Source organism: Semicossyphus pulcher, unplaced genomic scaffold (assembly GCF_022749685.1).
Source record: "Semicossyphus pulcher isolate SPU_LCO1_2020_fin unplaced genomic scaffold, fSemPul1.0.p SCAF_6, whole genome shotgun sequence".
Taxonomy (NCBI): domain Eukaryota; kingdom Metazoa; phylum Chordata; class Actinopteri; order Labriformes; family Labridae; genus Semicossyphus; species Semicossyphus pulcher.
The window spans coordinates 12,945,192-12,969,172 of record NW_027211737.1 but is presented as its reverse complement, the minus strand read 5'-3'; the positions used below and the strand labels follow the sequence as shown (position 1 = coordinate 12,969,172).

General features: G+C 39.9%; 3 protein-coding genes across 3 annotated transcripts; 1 reads left to right on the top strand and 2 right to left on the bottom strand.

Moving 5' to 3' along the window:
- The first annotated feature begins 1,223 nt into the window (after positions 1-1,223).
- LOC138610394 (ATP synthase subunit alpha, mitochondrial-like) lies at positions 1,224-5,704 on the top strand. Its single transcript, XM_069683145.1, has 11 exons — positions 1,224-1,342; positions 1,819-1,894; positions 2,535-2,704; positions 2,970-3,143; positions 3,293-3,459; positions 3,598-3,898; positions 4,012-4,236; positions 4,338-4,445; positions 4,580-4,724; positions 4,832-4,982; positions 5,085-5,704. Exons 1-11 carry the CDS (start codon positions 1,283-1,285, stop codon positions 5,161-5,163), a joined length of 1,656 nt encoding a protein of 551 aa, XP_069539246.1. The 5' UTR covers positions 1,224-1,282; the 3' UTR covers positions 5,164-5,704.
- A 4,370-nt stretch (positions 5,705-10,074) lies between these two features.
- Positions 10,075-15,648, bottom strand: LOC138610259 (phospholipid phosphatase 1-like). Its single transcript, XM_069682985.1, has 6 exons — positions 15,230-15,648; positions 12,996-13,147; positions 12,630-12,910; positions 11,473-11,530; positions 11,167-11,343; positions 10,075-11,050 (listed from the first exon to the last, which is right to left on the bottom strand). Exons 1-6 carry the CDS (start codon positions 15,285-15,287, stop codon positions 10,925-10,927), a joined length of 852 nt encoding a protein of 283 aa, XP_069539086.1. The 5' UTR covers positions 15,288-15,648; the 3' UTR covers positions 10,075-10,924.
- Positions 15,649-18,639: 2,991 nt separating this feature from the next.
- Positions 18,640-23,389, bottom strand: LOC138610392 (chondroitin sulfate N-acetylgalactosaminyltransferase 1-like). The gene is made up of 9 exons (XM_069683144.1): positions 23,027-23,389; positions 22,456-22,556; positions 22,178-22,356; positions 21,857-22,073; positions 21,078-21,179; positions 19,894-20,075; positions 19,432-19,526; positions 19,259-19,340; positions 18,640-19,084 (listed from the first exon to the last, which is right to left on the bottom strand). Exons 1-9 carry the CDS (start codon positions 23,387-23,389, stop codon positions 18,798-18,800), a joined length of 1,608 nt encoding a protein of 535 aa, XP_069539245.1. The 3' UTR covers positions 18,640-18,797.
- Positions 23,390-23,981: the final 592 nt, after the last annotated feature.

Sequence of the window (23,981 nt, the reverse complement as noted above, 5' to 3'; positions counted from 1 at the left end):
TTAAGTTCTGAACTGAGTTTTTTGTTTTTTTCCCGACATGTAAAGTGAAACTATTGTGCATTAAGACAAACCCCAATATGTTCCTTTATTTCTTATAACACTGTTGAAAATATTATTTTACTTGGGAAAAATGTATTGTCAGTCTAATACTAGGACAACATGTATTTATGATTGGTTAATAATGATGGACAAATTCCATATTCATAGCCAAAATGTAAACTTTTTCAGGTACATTAAAATAAAATATAAAAAAATTATAACTTCTCATTTTTAAATCAGTAACATTTGAATGAAGCTTGAATCAGACAATGTTTGGCATTCTTGCTTCATAAATGTGTCCAACCATACATTTTAAGATTATTTGGTTGAAGTCCATATACAAATCTTGAGTCAGGTTGGAACATTGTATGTTCTCTAATTAATTACTTTTTCTAATGTTATGCAAGTGTTTGATGAGTTTCCTCCCAAATTCTCACCCAAAAACTTCCCTAAAAACCTCTCTTGAGATATGGTCCTAGAGAAGCATAACTCAGTTCTCAGAAGCATTTTTGTGAAGTAATGAAGACTACATTCAAAAATAAGACAAGTTTAATAAGAATTTATATTTATAAATTAAACTAATTGGTTTAAAGATACAACCTATCCCATTAAAATTACCATTAATCCCATTATTGCCTTTGTGGTAATATGTTTTCCCCTTTCCAGGATACTTCCCACAGACTGTTTATCAAACCATTTTACCATGTGAATTTAGATATAAAAACTAAAAGGATCTAATTCAAAGGAAATGTATGTTAACGCTTTTAAATCTGTCCTAGCATTTGAGCTATAGTTTATTCCAATTGTTCTAATCAACAGTCCCTCTTGGTTGCTTCTACTTTTGCATGCATTTGCAATGCAAAAATCTCTATTATGGCCAGTGAATGTGCATAAGCAAACAAACCAAAATATAACAGCACTTCAATGAATTCTACTTTAACATAGCTGCAGAGTGAGAAAGGTGACAATTCTTTATGTCTCTTTATTCAGATCACAGTGGGTGCTGGTGGTGTACTGAACTACATTCTGTCTGGCAGGCTTTTCAAAAATTTGGGGGAAATATTGCAGCTGTTCGTATCAGTAACACTTCCGTGCCGACAGGGGGCAGCGTTGGGTAGTAAAGCAGGAAATCTACTAACAGTTTGGCATAAATAGAAGAAGAGTTCATTCAGCCATTACATTCTCGCTCACAGCAGGTCGAAGCCGCTAGTGGTGGAGGACAGGTCATTAGCAACCCGACAAAATGTTATCCGTGAGAGTTGCAGCAGCTTTGGCCAGAACCCTGCCCAGAAGGGCTGGATTTGTAAGTATTCCAATTAAATAATATATATTTCATGGAGATGTTGCAGTAAATATATTTTAATGCAGTGTGAACCTTATGGGCGTGAAGGGTAATGTTAACGCCACAGGCCGCTAGCTAACTTGTCATCGACTTTTTAATGCAACCTAGAAACGTTACTAATAAGTCATCCTTAATAGTTTGTGTTAGTGATACTCAAATTGTCCATTTATGTGTTTGTGAGAGTTGTCCTTGTAAAACTTCGACCTGCAGCAAGCAGCGCTAAAGTTAGCACTTAGGCTAATGCTAGTTGCCAGCTAACGGCTCATTCAGCCACGCTTTGAAGGTCAGAAAGCCTGACAGCGCATGTCGTCTGCGCTGCACAGCGTTACACCAGCTCAGCATTTAAATTGCAGGTTTTTAACTGTAGCTGCATTATTTGTTTTGCGAACATTTATTGGCATCAATGTTTAATATGAATCGTCTGTCATTAAAATCAGGTGGCCAAGGCTGTACCGGCCGCCTGCGTTGGGGTCAACCACCTCCACACACACAGACCATGGCTGCAGAAGACAGGTGAGAAAGCCGAAAACAACATGACAGATACTTCATACTCAACACCGTGGGTCAGCACCCAAGGGTGATTGACGAAGGTCATCGATCATTTGTGTTTCCAGATCTTGTCTTTGACATTGCTATTTTAAGTTAAAAAAAGGGGGCATTTTACACTATGATCCAAACTTACAGGAGTTGATCTGTATTCATTGGTGCTATTGTAAACACTTGCGTATAATGCTTGTCGTACTGTCATAATAAACTTTTACATAGGACGCACCCTTTTAAAAAATTAAGCAATGCTACAATGTCTGAGTTTAATTAGCTAATTTTACCTTTTGATGACCCTTAAAATATTTTGAGCTCATGTTTAATGATTTGGTCTGTAAGAGAAAACCACTGGTGTCTTAATTTAATAAACCATGCATTTGATTAAATATTTTAATTAAGCCCTTAAAAAATGCAGAGGTATCGCATATTACTACTAATAGATATTTATATAGAGCTCAGTTTTTTCCCTAAACTTAACCTTTTTTTTAAAATATAAAATTAGTTTAGAACTAGAATTAGATTTTTCTGCATTATGAACATGGATGGATGCATGCATGTCGTATCAGGAAGTGGCAAAGCAAGATTTCATAGCATGACTTGTCTTTCACAGGCACAGCCGAGGTGTCCTCTATCCTGGAGGAGAAGATCATGGGAGCTGACACCACCGCAGACCTGGAGGAGACCGGACGTGTGCTGTCCATTGGTGACGGTATTGCCAGAGTGTACGGGCTGAGGAATGTCCAGGCAGAAGAGATGGTGGAGTTCTCCTCTGGACTGAAAGTAAGTGTGAAAAGAGGACATGAAAAGCACAAGTTTTGTTGCCATGCTAAATGCACTGATTCAAAACTACACTTTAGATTTGTTCTATTGTCATCTTAAATTTTGAAAAGTAAAAGAACGTTGTGTACCTTTCTTAATAAACCTCTGAGTGAAATGCACCAAAACCACCTGAATTGAGCTATATTTATACTTTTTAAGATGGCATGATATAAAGATAATTTAATCAAGAATTTCTCCACTACCACCCACCCCCCCCCCCCTCTAGGGCATGTCTCTGAACTTGGAGCCTGACAACGTTGGTGTTGTGGTGTTCGGTAATGACAAGCTGATCAAGGAGGGTGACATTGTGAAGAGGACTGGTGCCATTGTGGATGTTCCCGTTGGTGTGGAGCTGCTCGGCCGTGTTGTGGACGCTCTGGGAAATGCCATCGATGGAAAGGTTAATTGAGCCACTAACTTTCCTTAGTGAAGTGAACTTCTGTAGATAAAGTTTTTGATTGGTCAGATAACCTCTTGGTTTTTGTCAATTCTGTTTTGGTTTTTTTTTTTGGTATCTTTGTTAATTCATCTTTTTTTTTTATTCCTCAGGGTCCCCTGGGCTCCAGCATTCGTAGGCGTGTGGGTCTTAAGGCCCCTGGTATCATCCCCCGTATCTCTGTGAGGGAGCCTATGCAGACTGGAATCAAGGCTGTGGACAGCCTGGTGCCCATTGGCAGAGGCCAGCGTGAGCTGATTATTGGTGACAGGCAGACTGGGTAAATTGCATACGATAAATCTGTTAATAATTTGAAACATTAAACCTCTTACAATTCCATGGATGAATGGGAGCTAAACCTAAAAACAGCTTTTAAGTAGGAAAGTCACATTTTAAATATTCCATCTTCTCACTCCAGCAAAACTGCCATTGCTATCGACACAATCATCAACCAGAAGCGCTTCAACGAGGGAACCGATGAGAAGAAGAAGCTGTACTGCATCTACGTCGCCATCGGACAGAAGAGGTCCACCGTGGCCCAGCTGGTGAAGAGGCTGACTGATGCTGATGCCATGAAGTACACCATCGTGGTCTCTGCCACCGCTTCCGATGCTGCTCCTCTGCAGTACCTGGCCCCATACTCTGGCTGCTCCATGGGAGAGTTCTTCAGAGACAACGGCAAACACGCCCTGATCATCTATGATGATCTGTCCAAGCAGGTGAGGGCACATTAAGGAAAAGTTAAAAAATTCTACATTAACATTTAAAAGTTGGGGGCATTATTTCAAAGTGCAATCTTTGTAAATTAAATCTCTTTCCTTCCTCCTCTCAGGCTGTTGCCTACCGTCAGATGTCCCTGCTGCTGCGTCGTCCCCCCGGTCGTGAGGCCTACCCCGGTGATGTGTTCTACCTGCACTCCCGTCTGCTGGAGAGAGCTGCCAAGATGAACGACAACTTCGGTGGTGGCTCCCTCACTGCCCTGCCCGTCATCGAGACCCAGGCCGGCGATGTGTCTGCTTACATCCCCACCAATGTCATCTCCATCACAGACGGACAGGTTTGTCCCAGCTATTTTCAGTACTGTAATTAACGATTTAGCCCAGATATGAAATATTCTTCATTGCAGTGCTGTTATATTTCTTCATCTGCTTGTTGTAGATCTTCTTGGAGACTGAGCTGTTCTACAAGGGTATCCGCCCAGCTATCAACGTCGGTCTGTCTGTGTCCAGAGTAGGCTCTGCTGCCCAGACCAAGGCCATGAAGCAGGTAACATCTGGAGCAACATACTTGATGTATTTTTTTCTTTTTCTTTTTTTTCTTATTATGCAAACAAATCCTGCACTCATTAAATGGCGGCTCTAATGTTTAGCATTATAAATAATCTTATTTCCACTCTGTAGGTGGCCGGTACCATGAAGCTGGAGCTGGCTCAGTACCGTGAGGTCGCTGCCTTCGCCCAGTTCGGTTCTGACCTTGATGCTGCCACCCAGCAGCTCCTTAACAGGGGTGTCAGGCTCACTGAACTGCTCAAGCAGGGACAGTACTGTAAGTTTCAACCTCTTACACTGTTCAAACAATATTATAAAAATGCTAAGCTGGTATTTTATGTCTGGAAATGCAACAACTGAACTGTCTCCCACCCTCTCCTTCAGCTCCCATGGCCATTGAGGAGCAGGTAACAGTCATCTACGCCGGTGTCAGAGGTCACTTGGACAAGATGGAGCCCAGCAAGATCACAAAGTTCGAGAAGGCTTTCCTGCAGCACATCCTCAGCCAGCACCAGGACCTGCTCTCCGCAATCAGGTGAGACGCATATCTTAGTCGCATAATGAAAAAATGACCTTACTGTCAGAATTTTACAGGTTTTAAAGATTAATATTATTGTGACCTATTTTTCTGTTTCAGGGCTGACGGCATGATCTCAGAGGCATCAGATGCGAAACTGAAGCAGCTTGTACTGACCTTCCTGTCCAGCTTCGAGTAATGGATAGCACTTGTCTTGATCTTCAGTGAGCTACCTGTCTGTGTCCCCACTCTGCTTATATATGTGAACACACTGAAGGCCGAAACCTCCATGTACAGATTTCTCCAAATAAAATTTTACAACCCCACCGTGCTGTAAAACTCTTCTGATTGAGCACTTCACTACAGTGCAGGTAGTTTAGGCCGGTACCCTCTGAGCGGATTTCACCAGTGGCTGAAGAGTTTTGAGAAACATACAGTACTTTTCTTTAAACGCATCAAATGTGTTCTCAGTGTATCAAAATATAGAGGTAATGTGCAACAAAGCAGATACCAGTCATGAATTCTGTTTGCTGTTCTGTAACAATTGTTCATAAGAGCATTATATAAAAGGGGGCAAATGAGTGTTTAGATGACTTGACAAGTCTGTTGTGTCCTCACTGTTTTCAGAGGATGTAAAGAGTGAACTGTAAGCCCAGTTTCTCAGCTGTGGATGAAGTGTTCCAGTGAAATGTTTGATAGTAAGGTAATAAATTCAGTGATTCTGTCACACATCAAATTAATCTTTTGTAGTCCTGTCGTATCTTCTAAGAAGCACTGACTTACTGGAGCACATATAGTGCGATTATTTAGTTTTCCGGCTGAAGTCTTATAAAGCAGAATAATTCACTTAATACATTTGAAAAGTAGCGCTTGTGCAGCTCCAAGCAAATGATTAATTTAGTTAAGTAGGGTTGCAACTAAAATGACATAAATCGGTATCAATTATTTTATTCATGATTTTATTCATGATTTTATTCATGATTTTATCCATTAAATGTTAGAAAAGCTAAAGGAGGTTGCATTTTGTACCCTTTTTTTAAAAAAGGAGCTTTTCACTGTTTCTGAACTGGACTGAAATTCATTCTGATTACTTGATATGAGTAGCTCATGGGAGCTTTAAATTGAAATTCAATTTACAATCATACAAGAACAGAAGCATTAAAATCCCCACATTTGCAAAGTTATAATTCATACAGATCCAATTAGCAACTAATTGTTTGAGCTCGGTTTCTAAGTGTGTAACTTAGGACAGCCCTTGTATCCTTCATGTCCAGCAGGTGGCCACAGAGACCTCACAGCAGACTTCTCAGGCCACACATACTGTATGTTGTACAACAGTTCAACAACCGTGTCTCCTACAAAGGCTGTTTTACAATGCGCCTCTAGTTAGGGACTGCTTTGGCTCTTGTTGCATGAAGGGCCACAAAAGCTCAGTTTGTAGGATTATTTTAAAAGTGTTTTAGGAATATTGTTTTAATCAATTTTACCAACATGTCATACTGCACTATAATATTATTGTACTGTAATAAGAGTAATTGTGTTATGACAGTTCATTTTGAATATTGCTTTTTTTCTCACTATTTAACTATATAATCAGAAATGTTTAAGACTGTATATCCCATCAGGCTCAAACGAAGTGATTTAAATGGAATCCTCACGTATCGCAGCATATGAGACAGAGGATGTTCACATTTTCCTGACTTTTATCTCCTGTTATATACAATCTAAAAATTCAAATATATCATTTAGTTCAGTGGTTCTCAAAGTGGGGTCCTAGGACTCCTGGGGATCCGCGAACCATAGCCTGGGGGTCCGCGAAATAATTCAAATAAATTTATAATGAATGACAAAATTGTGCTCTATCATTACAAACTGCATGTCTACAGATGAGGACCATTTTTGCCAATGAAACAAGCATATTGTGTCCATTACTCCCACCCACGTCGGCTTTGGACCAATAGAAACTGACATGATTGTGAAACATCACGTCAATCTGTCTCACTCAGGTCTAAACGAACCGTTCCTGCGGCTGTCTTGCTCCTGTTAATTTTCTGAAAGCTTATAAGATCAATACCTGAAAAGTATAAATGCTGAAGTATTTAGGTTGATAAGTTTTATAATACAAATAGTTTCAATCAATTCAAGAGTGCAAATGGTCGTAAGCATATGCCTGATTGATGTCACAATTATGAGGGGGTCCTTGGAAAATGTTCTCCCCTGTAAGGGGTCCCTGGCCCCCAAAAGTTTGGGAACCACTTATTTAGTTAACCACATTTTATAAAGAAGGGGAGGTAAAAAAGGCCAGTCAATCTTTGGTAACATGACAGTAACAGTAAACTGTACAAAGGCTGTTTGTAGATTTTATCTACTTCAAGTTAGACACTTGACTTGTCTGTTTTCTTTCACAACACTGAACCATTGTTGTGAAAGTTTGTTGAAACAGCAATCAAACCTGCATTTCCTCAAAAACTAATTCATAAATTAATTAGATGAATTTCCCTTTATGACATATCCACGTACAAAATCTACCACCCCCTGCCCTCTATTATTCACGCCCCTTTCCTGTGTTATATCTGTCTTCCTCTCTGTTGTTTGTTCCTCTTTTATACTTCTGTTTGTTCAATTCCTCCTAAACAGGAAGAAGAGACACAATGAGCTGTTGGTACTTCATCTGCAACTTTAAACTCTACCAGTTCATGACTACTTACGGCTTCATTTGCATCTATTATTTACTCATCCTTTCTTTGTTATAGATCATTTGTTGGAAGTTTTACGATTGCTTCTATTATAACAATCCTCTTGTCATTTAACTCTCTTCACAGTTTTTCTCATTGTGTAAAACAAAAGTAAGCGTAGTGTCAGGGGATAATGATTTCAGCGCTGATTCTTTACAAACTGCTATTGCACACTGCATTCTGAGTCGTTTGTTTCTGCAGTGCCATCACTGTCTGGCAAGATAAAGTGAGACATGTGACAGAGAGTGAATGGAGCTGCTTTCAATAAGGACAATTGTGGAGGTCATCGTGACAACAAGAGAGAGCTCTGTGGAGCAACATACAACATGATGGCTTAGTTTTTAGACATGGGGGGGAAGGTCAAAGTGATGCTGTCACAAGATGAGCAGTTTTTCAATGGCCAAACAGACTTTGAGTCATGATCCAGTAACCATGAAGTACTTATAATTAGGCTTACAACAGTATTCAAATCCCCCTTTGATAGTATTATGTTTAAAAAAATTAATTATGAATATAAAGTGGCTCTTTTTAGACAGTCTCTATTGCAACCTCTCCGGGAAATTTCCCCAAGAATTTTTTAACTGCCTATTTCTACATCCCTGCTCACTTCTCTAAATGCATCACATTGTAGTTTAAATGTAAGTGCTTGTAAAGCAATGAGTAATACACTCATTCACAGAACTGCTCGATAAGACGTACTAGCACTCGTGCTATTTAGCTTCTTAATCAGATTTACTCAATAGGGTTACAATGGTTTAGTCAATAGACAGACAATGGTACATTTCTCTTGGGGGATTTCTAACATTGCTTACATTAAGGCATTCCTAACAATATCCTGCTGCTGTATGCTTTACATTTTTATCAGTTGAGAAAAGCAGAATATTTTACAGGAACTGAGAGTGGAAAGTTTCACGTGGAAGAACATGCAAAAAAACCTATTTTAGGTTTAAGTAAGAAATTAGATCAGATTGTGTTATACCAAAAATATCACCACTAATCTGCCCCCAGCAGTTTGTTTCAGTTGAAGCTTCTAGAAGCCACCGCTGCTGACAGAGTTCCATGGCAGTTGCTGTTCAACTGACACATTTTTATGTAAAGTATATCGACGGTCACAACCGCAACTGTTTGTCTGTTTGGTTAAACAGAATTACATTTAATCTAGGTTTAGAAGAAAACTTAACTAAGGTTTAAAGAGGTTTAAATTTAATCTCTCTTAATTTTAAGATAGTTTTAAAGTTTGTGCAACATAATTTAAAGTTAAACCATGGTTTAATCAGGTTTAAAAATCCTTGGTGCAGCCCAGCCTTTGTACTGTTAAGTTTCTGTTGGGTCAACTGTTGCTGAACTTTATGAATTACTGTGTTGTATTCTCTATGAGGAAGTCCACATCAAATGGAGTAGATGGAAGAGATGGAAAAGATTCCCAGAGTTAGTCAAATGAAATAAATCCGGTAGTTGTTCCCAGTTTAAGACTGTAATAAACTTTCCACTCCCAAACTCCCAAATAAACTTTGGTTAATTTACAGTCGTTGTTGATGTGAGAGGTCCACTTAAATCTCTTTCGATATGACATTAATTTTTAATGCGAGTACTTTGCGAGAGTGAACCGGTAGCTTTGCTATTTGACAGCAAACTAGCTACATGTGTGAATCCAGTTTTCTAACTATACTTATTCCCATCACAATATATTTTTAAGTATAATTGGCTGTAAAGACTGATTCACATTGCTTCCAGTAAAGTTCATTTCCTGTCTTCCATTATTCCATCCATTATTAATGTGTTTAGCTGTCTGCAAAGCTGTGAATCTACATGCATAATGAGTGCAGAAGAACCACAACAGCCCTGGTGATACATGCATAAGAGGTTTTGACGCTAACTGTTGACTCAAACGCCCGAGTGTATTTCTTTTTGCATTAGAGAAGCAAAGAGAGATGGAATGTGGTTTATAGCTGTCCCTGTGTGTTACATTTCTGTTAAGCCTCATTCTCTCACTGTAATTGGATTTACACTCTTACACATGTCCTGAACTCGGGCATTTGCAGGATCAGGCTTGTGTGCTAACAGAACTTCCCTTTGGTGTAGTGTTAGTCTGCTTGTTTATGTGCTGAGTGGTGCTTAACCTCTGTACTCACGATACCACCCGGACATCAAACAAACATGTTTTTCAAGTGTCTTCAGTCCATTTGCATGCCTGTGGTTTCTATGGTCAGTCTGCACAGACAGCGAAATGACACACCCAGAGCACTTTCTTGTTTCTCTCAGGTCTGCTTTCATCAGACAATTTGGTTTCTGAATCACCCTCTTGGTTTCTCTTCCTTGATGTTATACCTCATGCTGACAAATCAGACATTTGCTAGAAACCAAACACGCAGGAATCATTTCCCTCCTTTATCACAAAATAGCAAAACAGAGCTCTTTTTATTCGTCAAAACATTATTTTCTCAGAAATTCTCTAAACAATACTGTTTAAAGCTTCCAGCCTTCCACAAGGACAAATAACATAAAGAGCATCATACAAACTGTAAAAAAAGAAAAAAAAGAAATAGAAATTAAACAACAATGCATTGTATTTTATATCCATGAGATTACTTGGAGACATAACAGCAGGTAGCAGCAATCTGACTAAGGCAAAAATCAACATGAAATAAATAATTTTTGAGTTCAGTCTCAATCTTAAGTTTAAGGACAGTCCAGGTTTTCGTATTCACAGGTGCCAGGCTCCCTGCCAGCCTGACTGCAGTGCGCACACAGACGCTCATTATATTCTGAGCAAAAGGAATTTCATTCATACATGATATTAGCAACAGCAGACCAATATTCTCTAAAAAAACACATTTCCAACAAGCTCACACTGTAAAAAGAAATGTGTCCTAAGATAAACTCACCATGTTGTATTTTGTTTTGTAATTCCTCAATAACCTGAATTATGCTTTTTATGGATTTCTGTAAAACGTCTGCGTCTTTACATCTCAGTAAAGTGCAACTTCTGTCTTCTGTAGTGCACTTTTCTTCCTGTAATTAAAGTTTAGCAGCCACATCAAAGGTAGCAGCCAAAGCCTTGAGACTGCAGCGTCTGCTACACGGGGTGAGCTGCCCTGAAAGGAATGCACAGAAACAGCCAGCCAACACAACATCAAGCACTTGCAGTTCTTTGGTGTTTTCGGTCCTCCGTGATGATATTTTTGGACACAATCCTTTTACAGTTTTGTCTCTGAGGCCTCAGATTCACTCAGTGCTGCCGTAGTGGTTCCCATTGGAAGGGTTTTCCTGTAAACTGCTGTGTGAGGCTTCTTCCTCCTGCGACACCACCGGGTCCACTGGCTGTTCAAAGAAATTGGACACACAGAACGCCTGCAAAAAGAAATAGGCGACAAAATTTAAACTTCTTTTACTTGCACAATGAAGATAGATAAAAACATCAAAGTGGACCAGAGTTCTGTCTTTTATTATCTGAAGAGGAAACTTACTGTAAAAATGGCCACTAAACCCCCTTGAAGGAGGCCGGCGAGCACATCACTCCAGTGATGTTTGTAGTCTGACACTCGGGACAGGCCCACATACACAGCAGTGGCAATCAGGAAGAACTGGATTGTGGGACGCAGGAGCCTCGCCCACTTGGACTTCAGTCTGGCTTGAATGTACAGCTACACCAGACAGAGGAAAGACAGTGAATATATTAGAAACAGTCACAGTCATACCTACCGTTTGTATTGTCAAAGAAAATATTTACAGTGTGCGTTCAGATATATCTGAAGTACTAAATAAGTACTTACTACAAGGAACAGCATGCAGTACATAGAGAAGGATGAATGACCGGAGAAGAAGGACAATCTGCAACACAAACAAAAGAGATTCTCAATTAAATTAGGCACAATCAAATTAATCAAGTCACTTTTTATGACAAATAACCTTACTGTTATCTTTAGGTTATCTGAACTTATACTTTGAGAGTACACATTTATAATGAAAAACCTTAAATGGGCGCACATGATAAGACAGACATGGATCTACCAGGTAGGGAGAATCTAACAAAAAGACACTATTACACTCTTTAATCCATCCATCCATTATCTGTATCGCTAATCCTGTTCGGGGTCACAGGGTTCTGGAGCCTATCCCAGCTGTCATTGGGCGAGAGGTGGGGTGCACCCTGGACTGATCGCTAGTTAATCAGCTGACACATAGCGACAGATAACCATAAACAGTATAACCACACACCTACGGGCGATGTTAGAGTCAGCAGTTAAGCTAACTAGCATGAGCTTTGGACTGTGGGAGGAAGGCGGAGAGAACCCGTGCGTGCACAGGGAGAACATGCAACATTAATAATAACTATTGTATATAATATTGGTGTATTTAGTGTCTTTTCTTTATTTTTTTATGGCTAGTTTGTAAAAACTATATGTTCACAATGCATTTTGGATTTGAAAGTTTTTATAGTGACTCACTTATCAACTGTTCTTGTTCCTTTGGTGCTACAATGCTTACATTTACATGGCAAGATTGATTTATCTTATCTTATTTTGTTGAACTTTATTTGAAGTTTACGATTTAAAAGATATAACCTTTGGAACTTGACCCCCACTAGGGACTAAAGGTCAGATATTTCACACCACTGCATTTTTGACTTTTCTCTTTTAACCTGTCTCTTGGGAGTCGCACAACTTTTTTGTACCTATCAATCATTTTTAATTAATGGCCAAGGACGACAAATACTTGCAAATACTTCTTTGATCAGCCACTCAAAGCCTCTCATGAGCTTCAAACATAGCTGTATTGCACATTTACTTTTTCATCATCACACTGACTATCACACAATTTAGATGTATTTGAAGGAGAGAATATATCAGTTATATCTGTGAGGTTTTAGCTGAAACTAACAGTAATTAGGGTCTCATTTCCCTTCACAAAAAATAAGCACCACCATTACCTGGCCTCATCTACCAGAAACTTTTCTCCAGTGCAGGTGAAGTTCTCGATGTATCCTCCGGTTTTGCAGTTGATTCGATCCCAGGCCGGTTTGCACACAGCCAGGAAGTTTGGCCTCAGGCGGCCGATGGAGTACTTGGCTATGTCCGTCAGAGACTGGCTGGCAGCAGCTCCAAACACGTAGCTCCCCACCACTTTGTAGACACAGGCCACATACTTGGTCCCCAAAGACTGGTTCTTGATGCGAGACAGGTACACAGAAAGGCACTCGCCACAGGCGATCTGCAACAGAAAAGAAACAAAAGGTCACATGGGGTCAATGTCAATCAAATGAAAAGATGGGAGTCTTTCTGCTGTGACATCTTACGATGATGAGCGTGAAGGGGATCATGACTCCTCCCAGCAGCTGGTAGGATATGGTGTCCTCTTTGAGAGGGTACTTGATGGACTCATCGTTACAGAAGAAACCCCGTTTGAAAGGGTTGTGTTGAGGAGTGAGGATGAAGAATGGAAGTCCAACTGTTGAATTAATGAACAAAGAGGCAGATCAATGACTGAGTCACATCTTATATAATCATAACGGACATTAGCAGCAACAAACCCAGGTGACTCAGACTGATGAGGAACTTCTACTATTACACAAATAAAATGATTCAGTCTTAAGAAACGTGATGTGTTTGAACCACACGGGCATTTCCCCTCCTTAAAGAAAAGCCGGTGACTCTGTGGGTTTGATTCAGCAGCAGAGAAAAAAGGTGCCTTCAAGAGCATAAAGTTACACAATAAGTAAATTCACGCTGGAGGCCTTGACTTACGACAGAGCAATCCTGTAAAAATGAGACTCAAGGAGACATGGAGTAGTAACACAATCTTTGTAGCTGCGAGTCTTACAGGAAGAATGAAGGTTTGATGTTGCTCTTTTTGGGGATTAAAACCCAAAACACATAAAAACATGTTTTGACTTGTTTTGGTTTCACATTCTTTATTCCCTTCGCTCTCTGTTCAATCTTAACAAAACTTAACTGTGATAAAAGGAACGAAGGCTAAAGTGAAGTCAGCAATGCAACTCTGGGCGTTCTTCCAAGTACGATCACTGGCAATGAGGCTTTCTGACTAAATGAGCTATCAGCTTTGTTTAGGCCTGTTTGTTTAAACCTACTGCAGAGCAAATTACAGCCGTCTGATCACGCAGTTAACCTTCAAAAAGGGATTCTCTCTTTTCTTCCTCTTACAAAAATATAAACAGCAAGACAAAAGGGAGCACAAGTGTAATAAGTATTGAAAGTTTAAGAAATTTAGTGAAAAATTGAAGACAGTATCTCATGAACCAGGTACAGAAAGACAGCAGATAGCAAGATATTTTAATTTGTGTACTGTTAATTTAACTGTTTCCCATCTATACATATAATGCTAATATGATATTTATTGTCTTTTATGCAACAAGGAAAAAGACTGAATTTCCGTTTTAAAAAGTGGTAAGATGTAACTACAAGTACTACAAGAACTGTACTTGTAAGATAGTACATTACTTGCATGTTACATCGATTTAAAGCTCTATTTTACATTTAAGAGAAAAGTACTGTACTTTTTACTCTTTCCAACAGTTATTTGAGAGCACAAGTACCACTTATGTTAGCTTAAAATAAATTGTTATACATTAAACAACAACACAGTGCATAAAGTGGTTAAACATTGACCAACTACAACAGGGCAAATGTACAAAATGCTTCCCCACCGATAATGACCGGGTAATAAAGTATAATTATATAACAATGACAGGGGACATTTTTCTACATAATGGGTATTTACTTTGCTTTCAGTACTTTGCAGCTTTTCACAAGTACAGATTTTAATGCAAACCATCTACGTGAGAGGTTTTTGGTACATTGTGGTAGTCCTTCTTTCTAGTTAAGAAAAGGACCTGAATACTTCTTATAACACTGATTTTATCGGAGCACCTTTAACATACTGCAAAACAGAAGACACAATCTGACTTAGATTTTCCAATTGGTTGTTGCTGCAGGCTCACAAAATAAATGACAGGATGGATGCACAGTCAGCAGCACGGGCCGACCACAAGACAGTCTGACTAAGCAAAGTGACTGAGTGCACACACAACCACAGGAAAGATTTCTGGAGCTTCTTGTGCCAATAAACATCTATATCCTAATCAAATATGGCAGCTCTCAACCTGCTGTGTGTCCCAGCCTGTTCAAAGGTTTATTATTTTATTATTGCAGTATCTCTGCAGCATTTCAGCAGTCCTGCAGTATGTCTCTGTGCTGTGATTACACTCCAAACACTGAGCTAAAAATACAGCTTTGCTTGGAAAAAACACATACACACACAGGGTGGGACTTGTCGCACTTTTTTCCGTCTTCCTGCCTAGTTCCCTAAACCACAAGCCTTCCCGTGTATTTATATGACGTTGATGCAAATTATGTGAATGGATTGGCTTCTACTATATGTTTACAGAGGAGCAGTGATGTTGGAGTCTTTTAATTTAAGTTAAAAAGTGTAACTAGCTGAAATTTGGTGCTAAATAAACAAAGCGGATTAAAAGGTTGGTTTGACATGCAGAGGAGGATGAGATTAACGTACCGAGGATAAGGCAGGTAAAGTCCAGCACGATGAGAGGGATCCCTGAAGCTTCAAACATGTTGCGTCTCCTTCTTCTGCTCTCTGTCTTTGGAAAAAATGTCCGGTCCTGGCTGCTTTTTGTGGACACGAGAAGCAGCCTATCTGCCGAACATGTGTCGCTATTCCAGTACAAAATTAAAATACACCAGTGTCATTGTGCTGCCACAAAACAACAACTTCGGGACTGTCCGATAAGCTAAAACTACTGAGGGGGTTCAGTAAAAAGAAAAATAGTTATACTCTAAGTCAAAAAGACAAAACTAAAGCTAAATCTAAGCTAACACCACCACACACGTAAGGAGCCTCTCACCCTTTAAACAGCTCACAAACCATCATAACACTGCAGGATTTCTTCAGCTCATAATACCGTCCTGTCCTCAGATAAGATGACTAACAACCCGGTGAGGCGCGGCCACGAGCGCTCTTCTCCCGTTGTGATTAATGCTGCCTTTACTTACAGCTGGGGAAAAGAAGCTTCCAGCGGCAACCTACCGAGCTAAGAAATTATTCCAACGCGGAAGTGCCAAAAGCTGCAGTTCCTCGTGTGGCCGCTTAATTTCTTTATTCATGACAACCGTACAGAGGGTGAATTTTTATTCAACTCACCCTTTGTAATAACATGAAGGCTTAAAGTTATGCAAAATTAGGGGCATGGTCGCTTTACAAGAGAGCTGGGTGCTGCTAGCTGTCTGTTAAACAGAAACACAGCTAAAAATCACTGTAGCCTACTTGACCTCTCAGCTGTGTTTGCTGATCTGCTGACAAATAATCTGTCTTGCTGTGTTGTTTATTGAACTTACAGACCGTCCATGAAGTCTGTGCTCAAGCTTTTTCAGTAAGTAAAAATCTTGTATCATATTATTAGTATGTTAGTTGTAATTAGCTGGTATCAGCTTCTAGGGCTAAGCAATATGGCCAAAATCCAATATCACGATATAGGATTTTTCATATCTCGATAACGATATATATCAAGATATAGCATGTTTTCTGATAATTTAAGAAATAATGAGTACATAAGAAATAATAATAATAAGCCTATTTTTGGATAATCCTGTGTGAATTAAGTACTGAGTTTCCGTTTTCGCTTGGGCTGAGCCCGAGTCATTTTCTGCACTTTAATGTCCATGTTAATAAACAGCGCCTCCCTCTATGGTTCGCTTCAGGTTCACTCTCACGTGCAAGGAGTAGAATGTAAAGCATTGTCAAAATGACATTCAAATTTCCTTAAAGCAGTTCAGCTGCTGGTTTTGTGACATCACAATAGAGACGATATAGAAAAACACATACGATAGATACTTTCATATTGTTTTAACGATATATATTGTCATATTGCCCAACCCTATCAGCTACTGAATTAGTCACAGGCACAGACTAAATAAGGGAATAACTTTGATAACATGGTGTCTGCCAACCCCTCCCTCATCTCCAGTGCCACCCTCTAGCCCAAATGTGATAACTTTTGTCTCCAGAAAGAAATGGCGCTGGACAAAATATTGAATTTATGGTGATGTCCCTTTATTTATATAGTCATAGTCATTAGTCATGATTTATTCAACTGATTTGTTCAACTGATTTGATAGGTTCAGTGGTAGAAATTTATTCTTTACATGTTTTTATTTACATTTTTTTATTATAAAATTAAAACTATGATTTTCTGTGGAACCTATCTGTCATTGGAAATCATGATTGAATATTGTATTGAATTTCAGAGGTGTATTTGAATGCAGCACAGAACACGGAAGTGGAAATATCAGATTCGGGCCTATCGCGTGCCAGTGTTGACACTACGCCAGCTGTCTGCCGATGCAGATCTGCTCCTCCCTCCGCTGCGTGCCACCGCAGAGGTAATGGGGTTAAATCTGTATCACTCACTATTAATAGAAGAGCGTTTACTACCTACTACTCGATACACCAAATAGATTAGACAAACCAGTGTAGTAATTCAATACATGTTTGTATACTGTGTTTGTGTGAAGTGGTGAAGTGATTTAGAGCCTAAAAGTCATACCGTTAGCTTTAGATTTTTTAAGTAAGGGGTCAGGTTACTTTGTCAAAGTCACAATGTTAGATTCAACGTGTATTGCAGCCTTCACCTTTTCACAGTGAGGCATTGGTGTAAGAAGTATTGAGACCCTTTACTAACAGTAATAGCTGTACCAATACTCCTTAACAAGTATCCAAACACTCTTACATTTCAGACCTTGTCTAAATAAATGCAAATAAGATATACCAGTAACATTTACTTTAAGTAATATTAAAATGTTTCATAAAATTATTGTTAAACTAATATTTTAAACTATTTTATCATTATGTTGAATGTAAGCAGCATTTTAACTATTGTATTAAATCCTGTTAGATAGTTTAATCTACAAGAATGCTACTTATTGTATAAGGTGCTGATTTGTGGACTAATGTAAAATATCTTAATCAGCAAAGTAAACTACAATCCCTGTCACAAATTACTAGTAGAGTAAAACTATGATACAAAAAGTGGCATTAAATAAATTGTGCAAAGTGCAACTTTAAGGTACTTGTACTTAACTTGACAATATACTTTTGATCATACTACATACTTCTGCATTAAGAGAAATGCTGTACTTTCACTCTAACCATAAATCACCAGTAAGTAAGAACTGGCTCCACTCTGACAACCACAACTTTAAAATGCTGCTTACTTACTCAATTATAATAATCCAATAATGTGATCTAATAGCTTTAAAACTCACAGGGCTGTTTCCCCGCATCTATTTTAGCTTCTTCTAATTTGCTAGTAAAGCTTAGTTTCTCTTCAGTAACTTTTATGTTGCTGAAATTTGACATGTAATGAGTGTTTGGCACTATGTCATTGCTAATTTTACTAAGTTAAAGACTTGAATGACTTAAATAGTGTAGTTGAATAACTTAAAAACCACTTTAGTTTGCCATAATGCTATAGAAAGGTAACATAGACACCCACCCAAACGTAAATTCAACTGACATGCTAATTATTGTGAAACTTCTTTCCCAAATGAATAATCAGACTCAAGGGGAAAACTGTGAGCCACACCTGACGCAACGTCTAGACGCACCTGATGAGGGATTAAGAGGCCACGCGCCCCAGTGTTTGATTAAAGTGGTTTAGGTTTCTCTTGGCACATATTAGGGAACAAGATGAAGGAAGTTGGGGTGAGGTTAAGTTGTGTTCCTTTGATGCTTGGTAAAAGTAAAGTTGTCCACTGCAGACATTTCGACCTATCAGGCGCAGGTGTAAGTACATCATGTCTTGAACGTCAGTCATCATCGTTAATGTTATTAGTTGCACTTGAGTGTTTCTGCTTTAACTGCTAAACATGGAGTTAAGCAACACATCATACAGTTCATTCTTTTATTAACACAAAAAAAATCAGTATTTGTTTTAATGTCAGTTTTGTAAGTTTATGTGTCCATACACACTTTTAGTTTGCACCTGAAATGGTTCATGTCAGTTAACATAAATTATCATGGCAACAACATACATAACAGTTACTAAAAACTTTACTGTCTCTTTTCTTCATGATGTTCCTCTGTTCGCCTGCTGCTTCAAGTTCAAATGTAGCTCAATCTCTCGTTTGAAGAGCAGCTCCCCCAGCTGGCCGTGCGAGGCCTCGCTCATGGCTTTGGTCTGCATACACATCTTGTACTTGTCTGGAGGGAGCTCGTCTGCACACTTCTTCTCGTGCCACAAGTGGAAAAGGCCACGAGACGGAGCGCGGATCACCATCAGCTTACTGTGAAGGTACTTCCTGTACAGGTGCACGTCCTCCAACCCCCAGCCTCGGATGTGACGGTCAAAACCGCCTGCCAAGAAAAAGGACAAGGTCAGAGAACAGCTTAAAACTAAACTTAGCTTTATACTGACCTGACTTTCTCAGAGTGAGGTTAAAGGTCAGGGTAATTACAAAAAGATAAAACTGATGGGTCAAAGTAATATTTAATTGCTTAATATTTAAAAATGAGGGTTTTTTTCATCACCTATGTTCATGAAATCAGACCTGTACTGGCATGTCATGCCAAACCCAAAGTCTCGCCAGAATCCACTTTCCTTCCTTATCACCTGAGACAGAGGAAGCAGCCGGAAATCAGTCATACAACATTGGCTGTGATTCATTTAAACTCATTGAGCCATATATAATTTTTTGACCCACCAGTTGTTGTTGAACAGAGGGCAGGAGTGTGTGATTACTGTAGATAATGGATGGATTGTACTGGCTGAAGAGCACTGGATAGTACACTCTCTTACCTAGAGACAAACAGAGTTAAAAACAGACATGCTCAAAATTTCAGACACATAAATTCAACAAGGACAGCCTGTTATAAAACACACACTGGGTAAAAAAGAACAACTTAGGAAACAATAAATATTGAACAAAAACAGGCTTTAATTGATTTAGTGAAACAGACCGCAGACACAAAGCTGTGATGGATAATTTATTGTCACTGTTATCAGTATTGTAATTGCCTAATTTGGTTAATTCTTGTAGAAACAGAGTATGAATCAAGGCAGGATTTAACCAAATCTCTGTGGTAAAATTGTTGCATAATGTTGAAAAAAACTCCGGTGTAAATGTGTCATACAGCCCGAGGTGAAACCATACTCTCTCTCTCACCAGGCTCTGCGTTGAGACGACAGGAAGTTAAGAAGTCAGCGGTGAAGTGGATGTCAACATCACAGAAGAAGAGGAGCACATTCTGGCTTCGCCTCCAAGCCCTGGCGCCCACGTCTAAGCCACGTCCACGAGAAAACTCTTCATTCAGCTGGATCAAAGTGAAGCCCCTGAACCGAGTCTCTCTGAGGGAAAGGAGAAGAAGAAGAAGAAGACTGGAGGCCATCATGGGACAATCTGTGTTTCATCACACTCATGAGGTACTCTGGTGCTTCTGAGTCTTTTAATTTGAAATGTTTAAAGGGCATAATCATTAAAAAACAGCCAAAGTGCAGATATAAAATTTCATTACATAGTTAACAATAATTAATAGGGATCTACAGTGTTTTTCTCCCAACAGCCTTAAGTAGAGAAGGATCCTATAATCCCAGCCTGTACATGATAGAGGGGTGTGTGTTGCTCTCTTGGGGTCTAAAAGACTAGTTTATTATCAGCCTACAGCTGTGAAACACCGAGTCTCACTCACTTACAGTTTTTTAATCTTATGGCCCAAATATCTGCACTGCAGCACAGACGCTTTTTTATAAAGGGCTGGGAAAAAGAAACACATTTCGATATATTCTTGCAGTGATACACACAAACTCTCTTTGCCTTGACATTAATTCCTTAAAGAGGAGGTATTAAGCTGTTTCACATGTTAAGACATATATATAATGTTACAATGTTGGATGTCCAAACTAAACGTGGGTGAAGTTTCAAATCTGTAGGTAAAAGTATGTTGGAGTAATCCCCAGGCTTCTCAGCTCAGTCTGCAGGCTGCTGTGAACGCCAGGTTTCACACAGTTTTTTTTACACACTGCACTCTGTGATGTCACAAAGTGCAGACTCAGCAGGCTTCGGAAACCTGGACAATCAGTAGAAGGATTGGGCTTGTAGGGGCGGGGTTTCTTAAAGGGACAGAGCTGACTGAGTCGTTTGAGGCAGAGGCTGTATGAGGGCCTGCACAGAGAACCAGTGTGAGAAAAATGTGAGTTTTTCTAACTGTAAATTATGCTAAACTACTCCCAAGAAAGAAGAAATCCGTGTCATTGCATGGGTGTTACAAGTCACACAACTTGAACTCAGGTCATGATTATTATAACTTTAGACTTGACAATACTTGCACCTCAACTTAAACATGACATTACCTGGTGGTCTGGTCCAGCATGGCCTTCACCTGGTCTATTTGATCTCGACCGAAGTAGACCACAGTGAGGTGAACCCTGCCGTCCTGCTGGATGCACACTTCCCTGAACCAAAAACACAAATGGAGGTATTAAGTAAATCAAATTGTTAAAATAAACATGGTGGCCCCACTTTATCGACTTTATGCACTGCTTTTCCAGATAGAAAAATACTAGACATATTCACACGGAGGCCGATCTGACGTCATGGTCAGTGTAGGAGGGTCAAAGGCTCTAATGATGGTGTACTGTTTCATCAGAGGTTGCAAATCACATAAAAGTAGTGAATCTGAAAGATCATTCACTCCACTCCTTCCTAATTGATCAGCAACTGAAAGACAATGAAACATTTAAATCTGGAGGGATAAGGCTCACGTTAGCTGTTGTCTTATGGTAGCTAACGGGTTGTTTTCACTTGAAATATGGCCCAGTGTGCCTCCATATTTTTACTGTCCATTATCTTTTTAGTTTCCAAACAAGAAGGAAGCATTAAAATCATAATGATTCTCTATGTTTGACATTTGCATCCTGAAACACAGTAGTATGTGGTATTACTGCATTTGAGCATGGTGAATTAAATTCAGAATCTGAAATCCATGAGTTCATTTTTTCTCCTGAGGTGCAAAGGAGTTATATTGGCTCTTCACTCTGCACTTCCTAATTGTTTGAGATCAATTATGTCACGATAAAATCACCATGGCTGCCAGTGGATGCTAACTTGTTAATTCACTTTCAAATGATACCTGAAGTTGTGTATGAACTGCCTGAATGCGTCCGACCTCTTGGAAAGAGGTACGATAATGTTTATGAGCATGCTGCGCGTGTCCACACTCTGGCTCTTCACTTTCACCATAGGACCAAAAGGCCTGAAGAGCACGAGCTGTGTGAAGTCCTGCGGGCCGTCGCCTTTAAACATCAGCTCGTAGAGGCTTCCTCTGTCCCGCTCTGTGCGAGTTAGCCCTGCGACAGTGACAGACAAAAGTGGAGAACAAAGTGGGTAACGCTTTATTTTATAGATCCCATAATCTCACCTGTAACTGCAGACATTATTTGATTTTTCTCACCCTCTAGGAAGTCTGAAGGGGAGTATGTGTGTTTCCGCCTGGTGCTGTCTGCGTGCTGCTGAGGTCCATTCAGGACGTGCAGAGCTGTCTCCACTGTGCTGATGAGCTCATCCCTGCGGTCTCTCCTCACAGGCCTCTCCTCTGGGTGCCTGGTCAGCCCCGTCTCCAGCTGGTACACCCTGAGTGACACAAGGTAAAATGGTTAAACATGACATCAGAAGAAGGTTACCCCTGAACAGTCCCTGATAGCTCTATAAATGAATGACTGTCCCACTCACCTGTGCAGGGTGAAAGTGTCAAAGGGAATCACTGCATATTCACTGGGCAGCTTTGCACCTGAGTTCACCTCCGCCTGGTTCAGCTGGGTGCGAAAGAACTCCTAGACGACATGAGGTAACATTTACAACTACTTACTCATTGCACAGTTTTTTTTTTACACTGCTTGAGCTGCTTTTCTGGGAATAAATGCTAAAACCTTTATTTATTTATTGATCTAAAAGTAGTCCAATCTAATCACACTTAGCACACAGGACACTAATGCCAATAATCAAACATAAAACATGTTCATACCTCCTCCTGGCCCATCAATATCTGATTTACATAAAATTTCCAATTAGTGAAAGAGACAGTTAACTCCTTCTTGTCAGAAACACGTGAATATTCAAAGCTATCTCAAATGTTAAGTATCCCTAGATGAGCACGAAGGTGGAGGGCCTGTTAAACTCTGCTTGCAGCCTTAATTTAAAGTTGCATGAACCTCAATTATGGCAACAGCCCTGTCAATATTGTCAACTTAATTTATGTCATCATCAATTATTCTTAATCTTTTCCTGTATTATGTTTTCCTACCTTGAGGTCAGACTGTGTCGGGGTTTTGTGCAGACTCTCCAGGCCCTGAGGCAGAATCCCTTTTGTTTTCGCTTTCTCCAGGGACTCCTGAAGCTGCCGCGTCCGCTCCTGGAGAGCCTCCTTCAGCTGGGCTATCTGCTTCGTTAAGCTATTGATGTAATGTCTGTGAGAGTCCTCCCTCTCCTGCAACAGGGCCAGGTATCCCTCCTTGCTGGTGGCTCCTCCAGTCCACACCACAGGCTGCTGGCCGCTCTGAGACTTCGGTTTGCAGGCCAGGAGGTAGAACAGGGACAGACAGCAGCAGAGGCCCAACACAATGAGGCCGAAACGGGCCAACAGCGCTAAGAGCCACCGTTTGAACATGGTGGATTGTCTATTTAAAAGGTCCGTACACTCTTCAGGCTTATAAAGTCATGGCTGTACTTTTGTGACATGTAGATGCACTCACAAAAAGATGAGCAACCCATAGTTCCGAAAGCATAAAGTAGAAAATATGGCTGTTAAAGAAGACTTCCTCTCGTTTCCTCACGACGTCCCATCCGTCACATCCTCAGGCAGCATCTTCACGAGTGTCCAAACATTTTGGATGGATATGTTGGTGTCCCATATAAGTGCAGCGAGCATCACCAGAGAGCTGAACCTCCTACAGCGACAACAAGTTTAAATTTAAAGTAGTAATACTTAAGACACCTTATTACAGGTAAGGGAAACAAATGGTCAGCAGTTTAACGGACATTTTTTCTTTTTCTTCTCCAGGTTGTTTAATTGTCAGAATTTCTGAAGGCCTGAAGAGGTCAAACAAGTCGACAGCCATGATAGCAGCCAAATGTTATCATCAACATGCTAACATACCATTGCAGATGCCAAGCAGGACTGGTGTTTACCATTTGCACCATCTTAATTTAGCGGGTTAGCATGCTAACATTCGCTAATTAACACAAATCAGTATAGGCTA